At 36.9% G+C, this 21,481-nt stretch overlaps 1 protein-coding gene across 1 annotated transcript in view; it reads left to right on the top strand.

Annotated features, from left to right (window-relative positions):
* Nucleotides 1-5,333: 5,333 nt before the first annotated feature.
* ghrhrb (growth hormone releasing hormone receptor b) overlaps nt 5,334-21,481 on the top strand; it is a 44,955-nt gene continuing 28,807 nt past the window's right edge. The window contains exons 1-2 of the mRNA XM_084128427.1: nt 5,334-5,651; nt 10,117-10,225. Of these exons, the coding sequence (XP_083984553.1) occupies nt 5,568-5,651; nt 10,117-10,225 (193 nt within the window). The 5' untranslated portion in view covers nt 5,334-5,567. The remainder of the gene's footprint in view (nt 5,652-10,116; nt 10,226-21,481) is intronic.

Raw genomic sequence — 21,481 nt, 5'->3', positions numbered from 1 at the left:
CAATTTCATTTCGCTTCTGTACTCAGTCTGAGACAGCGTCAGAGCTTTCCGTTTTCCTCCGGTCTCAAAACAGCCGGCCAATCAGCGAACAGAGGTAGTGAAGTAGACGCTGATTGTACCGTGGATGCGTAGATTTACTTCACATAATCTGCAAAAGTCGTTCACTGTCATGTTCACTCCGGTATTTCGCTCGATGGTTTTGTATTCGCATCATACATGTGTTTACAGTGGAAGTTACATGCGGCTGAGCATGCGCATAACACACGCCATAACCAAATGTGATTGGCTTATGGGTAACCAATGGTTTTAAACTTCAGACAATGAAGTTTAACTTCAGACAATGAAGTTCTTTGATGAATAGAAAGTTAAATGAACGACATTGATTAAATGATTGTTTCTAAACAAGTATTGCCATGATATTACCATATCAGTTCTTCCTCCGTAGGTCTGCATAACGTAATGCCTTTTATTGTACATCACAATTTCCCTGAGATCAGCAAAGGTCACTGATTTTGCTGATCATAAGCTGATACACATCAAACACATCCTCCATTAATGTGCATGAAGAATAACTCCACAGATGAAGGAAGATGAAAGTCAAGAGACTAATAAAAGGAGCACATGTGTCAGTTTGTTGCACACATCCCAATAAATGCTGACACCTTCCAACAGAAAAGTGCTGATTTTATGGTAATAACATTCAGTGCATGTTTAAACTGTTAACAAAGTGAGAGATTTGAGAAGGTTTTTATAGGTGGCACATTACACATTTTTGTCCGGTTTGTTGTAGATTTGTCCCTAAACCTAACTATCTGGGTCTCGTCTACAAATCGACGTCCCCGAACGTCTACTGTCGACGTTTAGTCTATCTGGGTCTCGTCTACAAATCGACGTCCCCACTCAATAAGTCACCTAGTCTAACTTGTTTCCCTTACTAACTAGTTTTCTTGCTGCGCAGCATAAATGACAAACTCTAGCAATCGTCCTTTAAATGCTTTAATTACAGCAGTTCTCAGATAGAATAATACATCAGGTTTTATAGGATGACATGACACATAGAAACCAAATCACCTGCCTAACTCATGACTTTAATATTGTCACGTTCTATTAATATGAAGCAAGCCCCCTCTTTTTCACCCTCTGTTAGTGGCCTATGCAAACATATCTTGGAACATTTTTCCCTCATTTACCATCTCTGATCAGGTTCACCATAACTAATAATCATTAGATTCACCATACCTCAAACTGTAATGTGTATGCTTTTCGTTAATTTTGTGTTTTGGTTCTGTTCTCCCTGTTCCTGTTTGCCTTGCCATCGTAAGGTGACCAAGTGTTTCCCATTTTGTTTCTTTAGTTACTGATTACGTTCACCTATTGTTCATTTAGCTACCTTGTTTACCTTTTTGTATTTAAGTCTTCAGTTTCCATTGTTCAGTTGTCCATTCTCTGTTCTCCGTTGCGTTATGTTGAGTTGTTCTGTTTTCGTGTTTCTTGAGTTTGGTGTTAAATAAATCTTTAATGCCGCTTATAGATCGTGCTTTCAACTTTATTTGCAACCCATCAGTGACACAAACAGCTTAAACTCTAAATATGATGCATACTAATCAGGCAGTAGTTGGATCCAGTGAAATCTGCTTGCTTCTCCTCAAGTAAAGATTTGTTCCGAAGCCTTGGCCAAGCCTCACTACTGGACATCTAATTAAAATATAACACAGTTGTTGTTAACACATAACACATAGCATGCCTATCTGCAATTTAAAACTTAATTTAATAATAAACTCTGAGATGTTTGTCATCTTGTATGGGAAACAACATTTTCACTGTGTCCTGGTCCACTAAATCTCATGTAAAACACATTATCTGTCCCTCATATAATTTGTGCTATGCTGCAGGCATTACATCATTACAGTTCATATTACATTTACTGTTAGGCCTTTAACATTTGGCTTTTTATGCATACACATTTTGTGTGTGTGTGTGTGTGTGTGTAAACATTCCCTTTCTTTCATGAAATTTAACTTTCAATATATTTTTTTTTTTAAATCAATCAAATTTGCACCACTTGTGAGCCCAGCAGGATATTGGTAAGTATCTGATCAATACAATGACGTACTGACACCAGTTATTAAAGTTATTGAGTTAACTTCAGTATTAACTAATCATTATTCAAATCGCCATGTAAAATGCATCCTTATTTCCAAAATACAATGTATAATTTCAAATATTTAATTCCTATAATCTTTTTTTTTTTTCATTGATTTGAATTGGAACTGAATGGGAATTTTTGGCAATCAATGGCAATCAATCAATGGTAATCAATCATTCAGTCTGTCTATCTACTGAAATTTAGAAATGTCCTTTTCCTATTTTAATTAATTTTGTAACTGTATCATATATCTATTTTAATTCCTTTTATAACTGTTTTAATTTCCCTTGCTTTTATTTTGTGATTATTTTAACTCCTTTCTGTGTAAAGCACTTTGAATTGCCATAGTGTATGAAATGTGCTAAATAAACTTGCCTTGCCTTGAAATGTTATGAACATTTCAGTCTTCTCAGTCTTCTAACTAGAGATTACGGCAGCTTCGGTTTGGATCCAGTCTCTTATGAAGATTTCAGAAGACCCAGCACCTGTGAATAGAAGAAACCAAGCCCTGCGAGGACTTCAGATGATGCCAACACTGAATCAACATGCACCACTGCCAAATTGTATTTGTATTGTAACTGTAATCATTATGATCACAACTTATAATGATTGCTTTAATGAGCTTTTATTCTGCATAAATGAATACATGATGTTAGCTAACTACACAATCTATATTATCTTGGAATTCTGCATTTCTGACATTTGGAAATTACTTGGATACAGCCACCTCTGACAACACATTACTCTAAATTGTAGAAACATGCATTTTTTGTAAATCTGCTTTGAGACAATATTTATTGAGAAAAGCACTATACAAATAAATGTTGAATTGAATTGAATTGACTGAGATGTGTTTGTTGTTTGCTAAATAGAGAACAAGTGAGTGAGAGTGGAGAGAGATTTTTCCATGGAAAAGCCTGAAAATAGCATCTGGCCATTATAGTCACAGAACTGAGTATTATCACACAGCACAATGAGTGTTTACCATGCACAGACTAGATTGGTTTAAATCAGGTTTACTTTGAGGACAGCTATGGTGGAGATGAATGTTTATGACAATCTGTCTTTAAAACAAATTCTATTCCTTATTCTTTCTCTCAGCATGACAAGGCAGCTGGAAACAATGGGGGTCTGCTGTCCAGCTAAGAAAATGTTTTCCCTAGCTGGATAAAAACATCAAATACATATGCAAATTGTTATTTCCCTTAGGGACAGCCAAAGAAACACAGATGCTCACTTGTGACCATAGTTTGACTTTTGGTAGTCCTTGCAGTTCATGAAATATGCATAATGATCAGTCAAACAAGACAGTTTCACAATGAAATTTAAAAAGGCTAAATGAAACAATATGGGCATGCATGGGGAAAAAACAATAAGGACTATCATTAGGAATAAAACTGTGAGAAGCATAAAAAATGAATCACAATTTAATATTACATAATCAACCCACCAATTACTGAGATGAGGTGAAGGAATCTTTCATCTTTTCTTGTTCCACCTCACAAAAAAAGGCCTACCACCAGAGCTTTTGTTCTAAATGTGTGCTCTCATTGGGTTACTCCTCATATCGTTCATGAATTTGAATTTGATCCAGACCAGTGCATCAACTTGAATACAAAAAAGATTTAAAACTGTCATTTACAAAAAACAAACAAACAAACAAACATTTTACTCTTTTCTGCTGAATTAGCAAGGCCACACTGCTAAAATCTGTTTTGTACTTTTAACATATAGGCTACTGGCATCCACCATAATAATAACAACACTATTGATAAAGAGAAAAGCCACATGATGAATCAAAGTTCATCACATAGCTTTTCCACAAGCTGAGCTATACTATAGAAGCTGCACAGTGGCATGCACACAAATACAAAACGGCATCATGGTAACACATGACTCTAAAATAATGCAATAAATATTAATTTAATAACATAAGATGTAACACAAAACCCAAATGTACTTAACTGATAAGAAACATAATTACGCTATAGAAATTAAAAACCAGTTTTTAGTTAGTGAGTTAAAAGTTTTCATTTTTATATATTATATTAATTTTAAAATTTGTTACAGTGCATTTGTAATCATGTAATTTTTATATTATATATATATATATATATATTACATTTTAGTGTTACTGTAAAATGACAAAATATAAGATCTATTACAATTTTTCTCTGTATTTTTTTTTTTAACAGTGTAAAGTTTTTTTTTAATTATTATTTTTTTTTTATCTCTTACACTGCATGAAGGAAATTCCATAATCATTTATTATGGCTTTCCAGTAGTAATAATAAATATGATTTTTGTTTTATGATATGATTAAACATATATTTTAAATATGATAGTTTCATTATAAATATATGGTGATTATATTTCTAAGGTGGATTCCCAACTTAATAAATTATATTGACCATGTCATGCCAAGTAATGGAAATGTCAGCCAACTATCACATAAATTGCTGTGGAAAAATTAGGGGTTCTTTTTACCCAAAATATCATACTTTTATAGTTTTTGCAAAACTTTCTATTTAATTACCTTGAACAAAATCATTTACAAGACCCTTGCCTTGTCTCAAAACATATTCATAATATTATTCTCATTTGATAGATAAGTCTATAGCATAAAAAAAAAAATAGAATAGTCTATTATAATTAGCAGGTCAACTTTGTTGCTGCACGGGACAGCATCAAGAATCGGCCAAATTTCCACGTTCATATTAAAACGCAAATGTTTAGGAAAGTGCTGCGATTACTTTTTGTGTCACCTAGTGGTTAAGGAGAATAATCAAATGTGAATTTTACGTTGGTGTGCATTTACCGCGTTTTACCCTCAATATTGTAGTATTTTTGGTAGTAATAAAATTCGATAAATTGCATAATTGTCTAGGTAATATATTTAACAATATAATTAATAATATTTTACTCCATTTTATTGTAGCCTATTTGAGGAATTCATAATTTTAACTGGATGACTGGATGAATAATTACTGCTGTAGGCTATAAGGTAACCATTGGTCTACGCATGGTGTCTTATTCTCTCGCGACTAGTTTGGCTAGTTTTTGGTTTTTGGTATTTCAAACAGTTTTTAAAATAACCACTGGAAATCATAATGTAGCCTATCTAATGGGTGAAGTCAGCCTTCATTTCGCCACGCGCGCTACTCTCCAGCTCAGTTTGTGCTGGGAACTCACAGCGACAGGTTGTTTACGGGCTGTTATGAGGACGACACACATGGTTCAATTACAAATATTGCGAGCTTTACAAGACATAGACTGAGCGTTTGAGCTGAACGACAGCGCACAGTATGGTTGAAGACATCGAGACTTCTGGAAAACATCCAGAGATTTAACAGAGGCTTCTGCGTAATCTGGTTAGACAGTAACAAACTTCATTCTTTCCCATTACACCGGAGTCCTAATTATGTTTCTCTTCAGAACTTGGTCAACCGTAAGACTGGTCGCCGTTTTACTGAGTTTGGGGATTCACCAGAGCATCTGGGAAGCAGTAAGTTATCTCCGTGAATCATTTGCTTTTGAAATCAAGTAGTCATTGCAATTTGATTAATGTGGCCAGTGGATTCTGTTGTTGGGCTATAGCATAACAAAGAATATTTCCAAATATCAGGAATATAAATGAGAGATGTTTAAAGTGTGTTATATGTCCCTGACATTACAATGTAACTTATATTGCTAGTTGCATAACATGTCCATGGACTTTTTGTTTAATCAACCTTATTGTTGATTAAAACATATGTATATAGGGCATAATGCTATAGGCTACGTTTTTCACCATCTTTAATCACCTTTTGTGTGACAAATTAATTTAAAAAGTACAAGTATTCCTAATTAATATGAGGAGGTCATTAATGCTCCATGCATAGCTATAAAATAATGAACAAATGTTTAATAGCATGACAAACCACAGAATCATGTTGAATTTCCTTAAGTATTTCAAATTTTAGCATTTGCCTCCAGATTCAGGTAAGATTTCCTTGAGAGATATTTGCATATTTATATTCCACTGATGTAGACAAAGTATAGTGTATGCTGTTTGAATGACACGTCATACAAGTTAAAAGTGTTTTATACTGGTCCTGATATCAAAGTTTATTAACATTTGCCTCCAGATTCATGTGAGATTTTCTTTTGAGAGAGATTTACATATTTATCTTAAAAGGCATGGCACTGCACCACTGAATTAGACAAAGTATGTTGAATGTATGCTGTTTGAGTTGCACGTCATAAAAGGTAAATGTGTTTATAGTACCCCTGCTTCCAGATTTATGTGAGATTTTTTTGAGAAATATAAATAGATATACACAAAATATACATTTATTTAAAATACTGAGCTACTGATGCAGATGAAGTGTAATCCATGCCGTTTGATTTCCACTATTTTCTCTAGGGATCAGTCCAGTGCTATATTTAATGTGCTGATGTGTCACAGATGTTGATTTGATTAGCTGTACTGACCTGAGATCCCGGTCTCCTTTTAATGATGTTTTGATGACCATTTCCAGTACAGGAACACTGACATATATTAACTCGAGTGGCCAATTTAGGTTCCTATCATGAAAATTAAGCATGCAATTTATGTGACTTACTGGCCTTAAAAATAAATAAATAAATAAAAATTCTGTTCTGCTAATTCAAAGGTAGATTACCATTCCAGTTTCTGAGGAGCACAGGCCACAAAGACGAGCGCAAATCAGTGTTGTAATTAAATGTAGTTGTTGTTTGGTACTCCCTCTAATGATATGGCTTTCCTTCCCTGAATGGATGTTCATTTCCTATTATAATGATTCCATGTGTTCACAAGCCTCTTCCTCGGGGCCACTGGATGCTATTTGACTGATAACAGGATCCTTATCGGTCAGTTATTTTTCTTCTTTATTTGTCCTCTCAACATGTTTAACATTTCTGATCAGGTCACCAGAGCATTTTAGTGCAGAGGTTAGAGTGATTGAAGACAACAGGTGTCTATTTACTTAAGATATTTAGATATGCAGCCACAAAGACAGTGAGAACAAAAAGGGATTTTTAGCTCCTTGTTGCAGAATTTTTGGTGCAATGATATACATTTGATCAGTACATTGTAATGTCAATTTGTGGGGAGACATGGAGGCGGCCTTGAACACCCTTTATCAGCAGATGTGTCAGAATTGTTTTTTGGCAAGATAGGAGACTTGACTTTTTGGAGACCTTTAGAGCCACATGGATGCAGTCAAAAGTCCTGTGAATAGTAGTTTCATTGAAACAAAGTGCTTTACTGCCCAGGTGTGTCACCATTGCTTCTCTCTCACCCATCCTGACAAACAAATTACATTTGTTGTAGTGATGCTTAGAGCTCTTTTAGTGTTATTATTCCCCTCACAGTTTCTGCATGTCCAAGATGAGCCTTGGCCTTGGCTTGAGAAAATGCCATGGAGATTTGTAGTGTCTGCCTGGGTTTAATGTAGATTACATGCAATTCTTATACAAGTATAAGAAAAAAGGTTATTATGCATTCAGTGGCGTAACAATTTCACTAACTGCAGCAGTTTATCTTGCCAAATTTTCCCACACAAATCTCCATCAGTCTTTTGAAAATTCACTCTCTTTTTATAGATACTGTACGACACTATTTTAATCTTTTTTTCCCTAACCATTGCTTTTAGATTTTTTCTTTTTCACAAATACTCAACTACACATATATACAGTGCTGGTCAGAATTATTTGCCCCCTTGGTAAATATGATCAACGATGGCTGTAAAGAATAAATCTGCATTGTTAGTAAATTAATTTTTTATAGCCATCTTTGATCATATTTACCAAGGGGGCAAATAATGCTGATCAGCACTGTACAAACAACCAGTCTCATTTTAAAGTAAAATTACAATTTTGGAGAGATTTGAGAATGGATCAAAATGAATGTGTAACTTTTAAAATTTTATTTCCTAACAGCCAAAAGTCCAACTTTACTAAGTACTCTTTTTTTATGCAAATTATAGTTTTATAGAATGCAAATGTAAAAACAAACAAAAACAAAGGTAAATTGTATACATTCAAAATAATAATTTTCTGTATATATCTGAGCAGTAAATCTCAGTCTAGCTTTTTTTATCCTAAAAAAACATCCTACAGTACTACCAAAATGTTACTCCAGTGCAGTATTCAGCTAATTTCAGAGTAATCGATTAGTTTACCCACGAATACACTTTATTTGGGTTTATCATTAGCCAAAGATAAACTTTTAGGGTTTATCATTTACTCACCCTCATGTTGGTTTAAACCCTGTCTTCCATGAAACACAAAAGGATCTAAAATGACAAAAGAAGTCCATTCTAATGTGCACTGCATTTCAAGAATTCCAAAGCTTTGTGACCAACAGCGACTCTCTTGAATTTTGCTTTCATTGTGCCTTCAAATGATTGAAATAGGAGTGGAATGGACTACTTTTACTTTGCTTTTTTTAATCATTATTGTTTTAAAGGATCGACTTTATACTGTACAATAATCTGCATAGACAATTAGGCTAATTCAGAAATTGAGTTATTTTAAAGTGTTAGCCAATAATATTCTTTAAATTATGGTGCGTTAACAGCACTAAAATGGATCCTTATGTTATTATTTAAATATTTGTTCTGCCTTATAAGATGGGTGTTTTAGGCTAGTTAGTTTTCTGTCCTGAAGATTCAGATTGACCTTGAGATATGCGAGACTTGTTTGTGAGAGTCTTTCCTTTTGTTTCCAAATGCACTGTAACTAAACCAGTGAAAACTTCCTGAACTCATCCACGATCCCTTCTCTCTTATCTCGCCTACCAGCAGGCGACAGAGGTCAATGAAACCAACAGCGCAACCATCTGCTCTGGTTTTGAATTCGGAGAGAACATAAGCACTAACAAGCACTCGCAGATAAATAAACAAGCAAACACACAGACTTTTCTAAACACAAACAACCATAAACACACTCACACTAGCGCTCTCACTCACTGCATCAACTTTTGTCCTGAAAACATCCATTTCGGCCTATTAGCCCAGTGAAAGGGACATGCCCAACGTCAACCACTGGATAAATAATAGTCAACATAGCTGGAACGTTTACTTTGATTTCCATACTGACGTCATACTATTGATTTGATTCACACATAGAGGATGACTGCTATGACACACAGACCCCTGAGGCGTCCCTCTAGAATAAATACAACAATTCACTTTTTCTGGTATTGTTATGATTCACCATCTCTATTTTCCTTTGGAGATACGTAGGTCTGTTTCAGGAACTTCTGAATCTGTTTCTACTGCTCATTCCACCGTAACCTCAGGCTTAATCGGATCATTAGCATTCACCCACCTCTGACTCTCTGTCATTCCTCTCAGGAATAAGTGGGTGGCCATTACAGGTCTTTTTATGCAACAAAGAGGTGAAACAGAAACAACTTTTCCTTTTTATGATGTCGAAAAGACAACATCCCACACATCTTGTTATATAGTCATTCTATCTTTATTTCTCTGCATCTCTAATGCATTTAATTGTAGTAAATGATGTCAAGAGAGGCTCAAATTGGTTCAATGGCTGCTTCAGAGATAATGAGATTTTACAGGCTAATATTGGTGTGTGGCTGGGGCTTATTGACGAGATATTTCAGTCTGAAGTCTCAGTCTGATAAATACTTAGATCAATTAAAAAGATATGCAATGTATTTTCAATCTGTTAACTCCAAAAATAACTATTCTCCTTTTGTCAAACGCTGGGGATCTTTCTTCTGTGGAACACAAATGAAGTTAAACATATGTCCAAATTGTTAGCAATTAATGTTTTAAATTGAATGATTTTTCCTGATTTTATTGTCAATTTGACTACAATTGTGAAATTGCTCACCATCTTTCTGTAATGGGCTCAGCATTTTTATGCGGTTTCTTAATATGTGCTGCATTTTGTAATTTAATTTGTCTCACACATTTTTTGTTTTTCATCATCATTCACAGGTGGAAACGATTCATCCAGCATGTGTTCTGGTGGCTGAGCATATGAAGGCTAAAGAGCAATGCATTCACACAGAAAGACAAGAGGCCCACAGCAGCAACAATATCACTGGTGAGCTCTCCCATCTGAACTACTTCAATCCTTACTACTTTGCATCTCTTTATGTCCTTAATGTCTACCCATTTGCTGATTGGTAATAAGACACTTTTCAGGGTGAACATGATTCAAAAGATTCTCAGACTAAGAGTATTTCTGATTGGATGGGGTGCTGAAAACTAGATTTTACAATTTTAAGCATTACACTTTCCTATATAGGTCAGGTCAGGCAAGGTAATTATAGGATGCAATCAAGTGTAGAGGTGGAGATTAAAGGCAGTTTCTCAAACAGAAGATGTTCGATTCTGGCTGCTGATGAAGGGTGCGGATCAGCAGATGGGATCAATACAACTCATTTCATTGTACTTTCATTGTCATTGATCAAAGGATAATGAATCTTTAAAGGTGCATTGCACAAGTCTCTGAGTTTTTGCAGAACTATGCCCCCTCTGGCGACAAGCGAAACTGCAACCAGAGGTGTGCACGCTCATGGACCACACGCACGCTTGCACGAGCACGAGCTGTTCATAACCAAAGGAGCATCAGCCGCACAAATCTTTGTTTACAGTCATAATGTTTTCAGAGGTAATAAAGTTATAAATCTGCAAGTCATTTTAAATATGTGAAAGGAAAGGTATTTGAGTAAATTACACACTTATGTGTGAGGGGAAAACGGGGGTAGTAGAAAACTTCGGTTTTTGTTTCCATCTAACGTTATCTCCATGTTGAACTGTTTTATGTGTTTACTGTATCCACTTATGATTGTATTAACGTTATTATGGAAACACGTTCATGAACAATATAAGTTATTACTTTGTTATTACTTTGTAAAAGCTCAAAATAATAATCATACCATACACAGTTGGTCAACAAAGTACACTCAAATGTCTCAAGATTATTAGCAGCTAAGTTACATCATTTGTTGTCATAGATTTGCCGTATCAGACATTAGAGACTGGGCTATATCTTACCGTTTTATCAAGAAAAAAGCCAACTGAGGATCCCGTTTGAGCCCTAGAGCAGACCGGAGATTCCAACGAACAGTATTTATATCTTTTTTACCTTTTGTACACAGCCACGTCCAAGTGATATGAGGGCGCGGGCGCTTCCTAGTGTGTGCAGACCGGAGATCTCTCCATTTGTTGAAAGCCTTCCCGATGTTGACTCTCGTCTTATTCCGACGCCTGTGGCACTAGACAAAAGTTTTCTTTTCTTTGTCTTACGTGGAGTTTGCGTTGGGGTTTGGAATGAACTACAAGCCGGTCTCTTTGAATCCATCTTCTACTTTTGTCGAAAGTTGACTAAAGTTTTGTCGCTCGAGTTGTCTTCGCTGATACGGAGAATGGCGGCGAATACACAAACCTGCCAGACATTACCAGGTGAGCTTGAACGCGCATGACGTCACACCCAGTCTCAAATTCCGTCCCGAATCATTTATTTTACTGTACAGGATTATAGAGGCAATCGCAGTGATCAGAGAAGGGCTCATTCAGCCCATCAGGCAATTGTTTAAGCATGTATGGGTTAGAAAAACGGGTATTTTTAACATGAAATGTTGCGCAATGCACCTTTAAGCATGATTCCGTTTACTAAGGTTTTGAGATACATCATATGCAGGGCTTGACATTAACTTTTTTGCTCACTAGCCAATGTGGCTAGCGGTTTTCCAAAGTTACTAGCCACACAGCATTTTTACTAGCCACATTTTTGTTGTTGTGAAATTACCTGATAAAAGTTGACTATGGCGTGCTAAAATTTACTTGAACTAGATTTACAACCCTTCTAAATGTAAAACCACTGTACACACCCAAATCAAGACTACATAAATGTATAACAATACAGGTCATTATCATTAGCTCTGATAAGGTTGTGTGTAAAGCTCCTTTTTTTTTAAAAAAACGACCATTTACTCTTAAGCTTCAGGCATCTTGCCTCAGGCTTATACTAAAGCGAAGTTAAGCATGCACGGCGTTTTGAAGGGGGTTCCCATAGCGTAAGCTACTTACGCAATAGGAGAGACCTCTTGAAAGGGAACGTCTCAGTTACTAACGTAACCTCGGTTCCCTGAGATGAGGGAACGAGTATTGCGTAACTTGCCGTGCTTGTTCTTTGGTCAAGGATCGCTTGAGTCGATTTAACATAAAGAAACTTGACGTACGATGGGCTCAATTTATAGCCTCTGGCCACGCCCATCTTGGCGGGCTCTGACGTGTCAGGGCGCGAGTTGCCCTGATTGGACTACGCGTCTGAGACGCCCCTTCATAGGTTCGTGCAGTTGCCGCAGCGCAGCCAATGACCGCGCTCACCGCTCATCTGTGTGTGCTGTGCAGCTACACTGCATTTTAAAAAAATGGCTTCAATATTCTCGAGAAAAGGAGTTTTCCTTAATACTGAATTGTATTAAGACTACAATTATTCATCCCGCCAAAGTGGCTAGTTGGAGTGACTGTGTTACCCGCCACGAGCAAAATCCACCCGCATTTGGCGGGTTGGTGAGTGTTAATGTCAAGCCCTGATCATATGTAATATTTGTAGACAGAAGCTTACTTTTTTCCAGGGGTGTTTTTGTCATCTGCATTTTGGTCATCTGCCATCGGACTCCGATCGCGAGTGAACGCTGGTGCAACTTGCTGCCGCTGCTCGCCGGTAACCTCTTTTAACTTTCCAGACTTTCCAGACTCACTTTATGGTTCTATGACCTAATTGGACAGTGTAATTGCCTTCATTTGGAATACTTTTACGATCTGACGGCACTACCATTTGTGTGAGTCTTCACAGTTAGCTCACCTGTTCTGTTCTGGTTTGTGCCTCATCTGGCGTTTTCACTGGCCGTCGACGCTGCTTAAATCTTCATCTACAATGTGGGCCGGTAGGACATACATCTTGTTTGTCTGTGCCTGGCTCTTTCTACTGCCTGTTCACCTGCTAGTGACGGGTTTGCTTCAGTATTCGGCCATCGACCTGCGCTATCACCTGCCTGGACCTGCGCCGGAAGCTTTCCACCTTCATCCGGACATCGCCTTCCAGACTCGTCCGAGATACATCCACCGAGGGTCCCGTCGGAATTTCCACCACAACAGCTCAACAGTAATAAAGTCCATCTGGTCCAGCTCTCGTTCAACCGGGCTGTCGACCACAGTGTGTTAGCCCGCATAGCTCGGTCGGCTAGCACCACCACCAGCTGTGACAACACCGCACTCAACTTTGCTCTGCTCAACATCCGCTCACTGACGGACAAGGGACATCTCATCCAGGACCTCATCTCCGATCGTAAGCTAGACTTTCTTTGTTTAACCGAGACATGGCAACAGCCCAACGACTTTTCTCAGCTGAATGAATACACTCCTAGTGGGTTTGTTTACATCTGTCAACCCCGTGGCTCCGGCCGGGGAGGAGGTCTCGCGATAATTTATCGCAAGAAGTGGAAAGTCTCTAACTCGTTTGAATCTGCTGTCTGCAAGTTGTCTGGTCCCACTCCAACCATCATTGCTACTGTCTACCGCCCCCCTAAACCGAATAGTGATTTTTTAAATGATTTTGCTGCTTTTCTCACTCACTTATCCTCTCTCACCAAACATAATACTGCTGGGTGATTTTAATATCCACATGGACAATATCAGTCTGCCTCTTACTAAAGACTTCACCTCCTGCTTAGAGAGTTTTGGATGCCAGCAACATATCACTTTTCCCACACACTCCAAAGGACATACTGGACTGGACTTAATCTGCTGCTCTGGTGTTACCCCTTCTGACTTTACAGCTGTTGAACTCCACATAACTGACCATTTTCTCATCTCATTTACAGTGAAACTCACTCTCTCCATCTCTAAAATACCACGCCTTATTTCATTTCGGAATATAAAGAATATCAATCCTGCCACTCTCACTTCAAGTATCCATTCCTTCTGCCTCCCTGACACTCACAATCTATCCACCCCCGATGATCTGGTCTCTCACTACAACACTGGATTCAATAATATTCTTAATTCCCTTGCTCCGTTAAAAACCAGATCTGCAGATCCGTCTCAGCCCTTGGTTCACCCCCGATCTTCGTCTCATGAAAGCCAAAGGTCGGCAACTTGAACATCTTTATAGAAAAACTGGTCTCACTATTCACAAAGAAATGTACAATAACCACATCTTACGTTATAAGGACTCCGTTGCTAGCACCAAAACCCACTACTACTCTAGTATAATCATTGCCAATAAATGAAACTCCAAGTCACTGTTTTCCCTACTTAACAATATCACCCAACCCCGGGACTTTCTCCCCCTTCACTTGTATACAACCTCCTTCTGCAACTCCATTATGTCGTTTTTCACTGAAAAAATCAAAAACATCCACCAGCACCTTGGATCTATCCCTCACCTCAGCATCTCAGCCGACTTTCACCCATCCACAGATTCATTCTCTTCCTTCCAGCTCCCAGCTATTTCAGAAATCACAGAACTCATCAGGAAATCCAAGGCTTCCACTTGTCAACTTGACCCCTTTCCCACATAACTTGTTAAAGCCTGCCTTCCCTCTCTGGTTCCCCTCATTTCTGCTATCATCCACTCCTCTCTCACCACTGGAACTGTCCCTATATCATTCAAAACTGCTGCCATTACCCCAATTTTGAAAAAAATAAAAATGGTGCCGATCCCTCCAACTTCAACGACTTCCGTCCTATATCCAATTTACCATTCATTTCCAAAATCCTTGAAAAAACAGTTGCCTCTCAACTCCATTTTCATCTAACCCACAATAACCTGTATGAACTGTTCCAGTCCGGTTTCCGTCCACTTCATAGCACTTAAACAGCACTTATCAAAATCACCAACGACCTCCTTATGGCAGCTGATTCTGGACTCCTTACCATTCTCATCCTCCTCGACCTGAGTGCAGCATTTGATACCATCTGTCACACCGTCCTCCTCAACAGGTTCTTCCAATCTTCCATCTTCCATCGGCATCACCCACACTCCGTTAGACTGGTTCACATCTTATCTCTCTGGCCGCACTCAGTTCATTCAAGTGGGCTGAACTGAAGAGAAGAAGCGCCAACATGGATCTGGGAATCTGAAGGATCTGGAGAGATTCTATATGGAGGAATGGTCTCTGATCTCTTTTGAGTTGTTCTCCAAACTCATCAGGCATTAAAGGAGAAGACTCAGAGCTTAGGCCTGTCGCGATAATTAAATAACCGTCTGATCGCGATTATTTGATCTAACCGCGATTGTTTCAGACAACCGCGATTATTGCGCTCTTTTATAGGCCTACGGCACAAGGGGGAGTCATGGACCAAAATAAATAGACAAGCACTAATTACGTTTTCCAGCAATATATTCAAAGTCATCTGAAGCCATTCCATAGCTTAATGTGAGGGACAGTAGTATATTTACATTGTTAAATTAAAGTTCACAAACTCGTCTGCAGCTGTCAATCATTCCATTCAGCATTCAAACAGCGCGCGTCGTCCGGTTACGACAGGATACACGGTAAAACTTTCTCCAATGTGACATTGACGTTATAATGCTTGATCTGTAGATAAAGGGCTGTGGATTTGCATAAAATGACTTTATTTTGCTGGAGTTTTTTGCTGTTTCTAAATGACTCGCTCGCTACCGTGTGCCTACACAGCACAAGGACTATGAATTGGCATCAGACGCACAATAACTGGAGTTTAAAACTGTGAAGAAACAAATGATCAATAAACTGTTGGACTGATATACACTAGGATTTGTGCCCTCGACATTTCTTCGCTTTGTGCCGTGAACTTTTAAATGCGCACTTGTGCAGCGCTGCGCACTGTGACTCCATGTTGCATTAAGCACATCATTCTGCACCCGCGATGCGCATACGCGCTTTGTTCCGCTGTTTTGAAGCGTATCATATTATCATGGTTTGTGCACATTTGTTTTTATTAACATGTTTAGATTTTATTAAATTACTGTGCAGATGTTTTCAAAAATTACTTTTTGCTGCTGATTTATACACTCACTAAGTTTAATAAACAAATTGTAATAGCTATTGAATATATTTATTTAATATTTAAAGGTGTTAACTGTAATCTTACACTGCAAAATGATAACTTACAAAGGATTAAATTCATCACAATTATTTAATGAATGAAGCACAAAGCCCTAAAACAGACAATTAATCGGCATAATCGCCAAAGCCCTAACACAGACAATTAATCGTCAAAGCCCTAAAACTGACAATTAATCGGCATAACCGCAATTATTTTTTAGACAATTAATCGTCAGCCAAATTTCATAATCGTGACAGGCCTATCAGAGCTGTTATCTTGGAAAAAGGAGGTTGCAAAAAGTATTTAATAAAAGGGGGCAAATAATTATTCCCAACACATTTTGGAGAAAAACATTTATTTCATAATGTGATTTTCCCCCCACTTTCGGTTCTTTTACTTCAATGAAAGGTTAGATTTCTGCATTTTTTTTAAATAAAATATCAAAAGGATAAACAATGCAGATTTATTTTTTAGAGCCATCGTTGATCATATTTACCAAGGGGGCAAATAATTCTGACCAGCACTGTAATTAATTAATACAATTTATCTTTGTTAAAACCCGGGATTTAAGAGAAAGATTTTCTCTTTCTCTTTTGTTGTTTGATTAACATTGGTGACACACACAGCTGCGGGTATATTAGGCTACTGTCAAGACTAATGCACAGATCCAATATAATGATACGCAATTACGCATCCATTTTCTTTCTCTGTTTACAACACATGGCCGACTGCGTTTATGAGGAAACTCGCAGAGAAGGGCATTTTGTCTTAATTTTTCGTGCATATGTCCGGTCAAGCAGAAATAGACGAGAAAGAGAAAATAATTTGATGTTGTCTCTGTGTGCGCACACAGAAAACAGTGTGCAAGTTCCAGTCTTCTTGCGCTTGATGTTTAAACTGACAGGTCTTAAAAACACATGCAACTGATAAACTTTCACTCTATGATGGTTAAACTTTGCCGTTAATCTGAGAATCACATGCGTTCCGAACCGGGGTGTAGCTGGCCCGTACGATTCACGGATCAACTACGATTCCTATACTTGACATCGCACATCCTGCGATGTGACTATCGCGGATGCATATACTCTGCAGCCCATACCTCCCATTGTTGGACAAAACTGAATATTTAAGACATTTTCACCACTTAGTTTACATTTAAGTTATTCCATATGGACTTTCATGAGACTTCCCCAGAGAAGCATATTGTTTTCAATGAAGACCTGTCATCTGTACCATCCTTAGTAAACTAATGAAATTATTTCTGTAGACTAGTGTGGACACTCAAATTCTCTTAACTACTAAACACAACCGTGGGAAAGCTGAAGCACATAAATATTTGATGGCGCTATATATTTAGATTTGTTTATTAAATATATACACTGTAAACCCATTGGACAGCCTTCTATTGTATGTAAATAAAACTCTTTCCTGCTGAGTGGCTCCAAAGTCTGAAAGTATTTGAGACTAACATTAACTTATTGTGCTAAACAATTATAAATCCTATTAGCTGCATGCTGCATTTGTATGCTCTGAATAATTGTGTAGACTTCAAGTAGAATTTCATCATCATTTGTCTCTGTTGGCATTTAAACTATATTTATTCTTTACAGTAATTTTCATTGTCACAAACTGTCTATAAAGAGGATTTGTCATTTTAATGCAACAAAATTATTTTTCTAAAAATTAAACTGTATCTTCCAGTTTCTCAATAGACTCCATTTGGAGTGACGTGACTCAGGCTCTGTTTCATACCTGCAAATAAAAGTTAACAAATGAGAATGCAGCCTCTGAATGACAAATGTCGATGAGACAAATTCCTTTCTTAATTTAAGTTAAGTGGAGCAAACATAATATAAACAATTTAATTGGAAATCATTATGAGTTTCCTAGATAATACCCTGTCAATAAAAAAAAAATGAATATTTGAAGTTTAAACAACTACATTTTTACATAAAAAACTCTTTAAACTACATTCTGTGACACAACAACAGTAGTATTTCTAAAATGACTGTGTGTTTTCTCCTCGCCATGACACTTGCTGTGAGAAATTCTGCAAGCAGAGTGATACAAATGGTGAAATGGTTCCTGTGTTGATACTGGTAGAATATTGCATGGCTGGAAAGAGCTCTGAGCCAATCATTGAGGACCAGAAGTAACTGTTGTGTGTGTGTATGTGTGTGTGTGTGTGTGTGTGTGTGTGTGTGTGTGTGTGTGTGTGTGTGTGTTAGTGTGTGTGTGTGTGTATTCTAAAGAAATAAATGATTTAAATAAACATTTATATAACATATATTTCATTTTATACATTTGATATAATATTAATATTACTTTTTATACTGTTTTATAAGTAGGCCTACCCAATTTTCTATTTAGAGGGCTCTTAAGGCGAGACACAGGTGAATAGAGTAAAATTTAAAAAATAATAGATATCACCATGAAACTTCCTCAGTTGATTACTTACACAAGTATATATAAAAAATGTATTACGAGTCTTAGAAATTTGTATGTTTAATTATGCAAATTAGGCATTATCCCATTAAATATGCACAATTTTGCATATATTTTTGGTAGATAGATCTGAACATATGATAAAGCCAGGTGCAAAATTCTTTTTTCATTTTGTTTACACACAAGATAAAAAAATAAATTAAAAAAATTCAGAGGGATTTCAGGATATATGCTTTCATTTCTTAGGAAATCAAAATATACTGTCCATAACCTTAAAAAATCGATTTTCGCCATATTTTTTTTATTAAAATGTCACATAAATCAGGCCAGGAATGATTTATTAACAAATCCCTCTGAAAATATCTTCAGAATACTGCTAATTTTATAACTGGAAAGTTTGGTGTGCTACATAGGCTGAGATGTTTGTACTGGAGAATGACAAAAAACTCATTTTGAGAAAACTGCAGTTAAAGATTTAAATAGCTCTAAATGAGATTTCGTTAGCTTTAAATCCCCCTTTGGACATTCACGATTGGTTACTGATAGAAAGGAAATGCCCATATTTGGGTTACATAGCGTTGTGCAGGAGACTCAGATCTTTACAACGATACTGGTCATGACAGACTTCAGTAAACAGACAGAACTCGGCATGTCGCGTTGGAATGCTAACTTCTTGGTAAATTCGGGAGAAACTTACTGCCGCAAGTAAACAAAATGTATTAAAATAAACATCTTAATGTATATTTTCAACATTTCTTTATAGCAGCTTGAAAGAACACATACTGAAGGAGTAAACTAGCCCAAAATGTCAAAACTGACCACTGCATGAAAAATCATGTTTTTGCCTGCCGTGTCTCTCCTTAAAAGTGTAAAATGGACTTATATTTTCCCTGTCTCCTGCCGGACTGTGCACTTTCTTGTGGTACTATCAGCCAATTAGCGTTGTGATTACATAATTTCCTGCAGTGGAGTAATTAATCAAATCTATGGCTCAGGCGATTGGCTCAAAACAAGCTGGGGGATGAGAAAACATCAGAATGAGATGAATGTGAATACTAATGGATAGCTTCTCTAGGTGTTATACCTCCCTGGGCTGATATGCCAGTATGGGCGACTTGTTTTCATCTTGACTGAGTTTGTAGAGCATTGGCGAGTGTGGTTCATGCCTTTTGAGAGGTTTTTAGAAGTCAGTGCCGGAATCAGTGCAGGTGAAAGTGCTGTCCTTGAGTTCTTAATAGGAACCCATGTTGCTCTGCTTTCTGCCCCACATAGACTTTAATTAACATTGAGCTTACAGAGGGGAGGAGGGCAGGCGCCATGTCCCTCTTTTGATGTATTACAGAGCGTACTGGGCTTGACACTAAGTTAGAGAAGAAAGAGACCGGTCAGGACTCAATGGTGACTTCTTAAAGGTCAGGTGGGTGTTCAGTACAATATGTTCCCTTGTATGAAATTACTGTCTATAGAAAATAAGACAGAAGAAAAGAATAAAAAACAATACCAAGAAAATGTTTGAGAAACTGATTTAGCACTGTAAAGAAATTCTGCCAGTGCAGTACAGTAGATATACCCAGAACCTTCTGTAACAGCAGAATCTATTTTAAAGAATGCACTTTTTATACTTTTAGAAGGTCTTCATATAATGAATCATCTTACAACTATACTCAAAAAGTCTATGTAAAATTGTCAAATTTCATGAGTCGTATTTGATAAATCTCTACTGTCCTGTCATAGACAACACAGGCAGTCAGATGGACTGCCCATAAAAAATAAATGTGTAGCTTTTCTCCAGTGGTGCATTGATAATACTTACATTTAATGAGGTGGCATCAGGCCTTCAAAGTCTTTCTCATTTCTGTGGGGACCAGCCCAAGATTCCATAAATGTCTGTGTATGCCAGAGAGTTTCACACTCATTCACCTATACTTTCCCAGCTCTCACTAAGATGTTCAGTCTCTTTTTCTCAAATATTTCTCCATTACTGCAAAGGCTGTTGTTGGCTGATTGATGTCAGTGTTAGGTTTTGTTGTGGACTGATTGCAATCCTTCTTCTTAAATGTGATCAATAAATAAATTAATACATCATTTTTTAATAATATTCTGTCAGAATTTTTACTCTATGTCAGTTTTCCAGATTCATTTAGATTTTCAATGAGCTTGACTCTGCTCTCCAATTAAATTCATTAAAAGTTTGTCAGTGGGTCAGTGTTATTTTAGTATTATTTATATACTATTATAGAAATTATTCATATTTAAATGAGATTTTGTTTTTATATCTTCAGTTTAAGTTTTAATAATTTTATGTGATTTTGTCTTTTTTATTATTATTTTCTTAATATCTCTATTTAGCTTTAGTTTATTTTTATTTCAGTTTTATTGATTTAAATGTTTGTTTCATTCCTATTAACGATTTTTATTATTTTTATTTTCAGTTTTGGTTTTAGTTAACAATAACAACACTGGTGTATGTGTATATACTGTATAGATCTACGAGCAGTAGAAATTAGATCCAAGGCTTAGACATGGCAGCCATATTTATGACCAAATATGATCCCTGTGGCTCTCATTATGCTCAAAGTCTTCGTCATTCATTCAGATTCGGTTTCCACTGTTCTCTTAGATTCCTTAGACAGATGCTCACCCATGAACAGTGGAGATGCTTATATAACCCGTTTTATTCTATGCGAGAGAGTGTTGCCCTATGTCTGTCTGTCTAACAGAGAATATTCTTAGAATTCTGGAAAGGTTATTTACATTATTCATGGGACTTTTTTCTTAAAACATTTGTGTTGGACCATTCATTTAACGTTTA

The sequence above is a fragment of the Abramis brama genome (assembly GCF_963993115.1).
Source record: "Abramis brama genome assembly, chromosome: 11".
Classification (NCBI taxonomy): domain Eukaryota; kingdom Metazoa; phylum Chordata; class Actinopteri; order Cypriniformes; family Leuciscidae; genus Abramis; species Abramis brama.
This window is presented reverse-complemented; position numbering and strand designations above follow the sequence as displayed.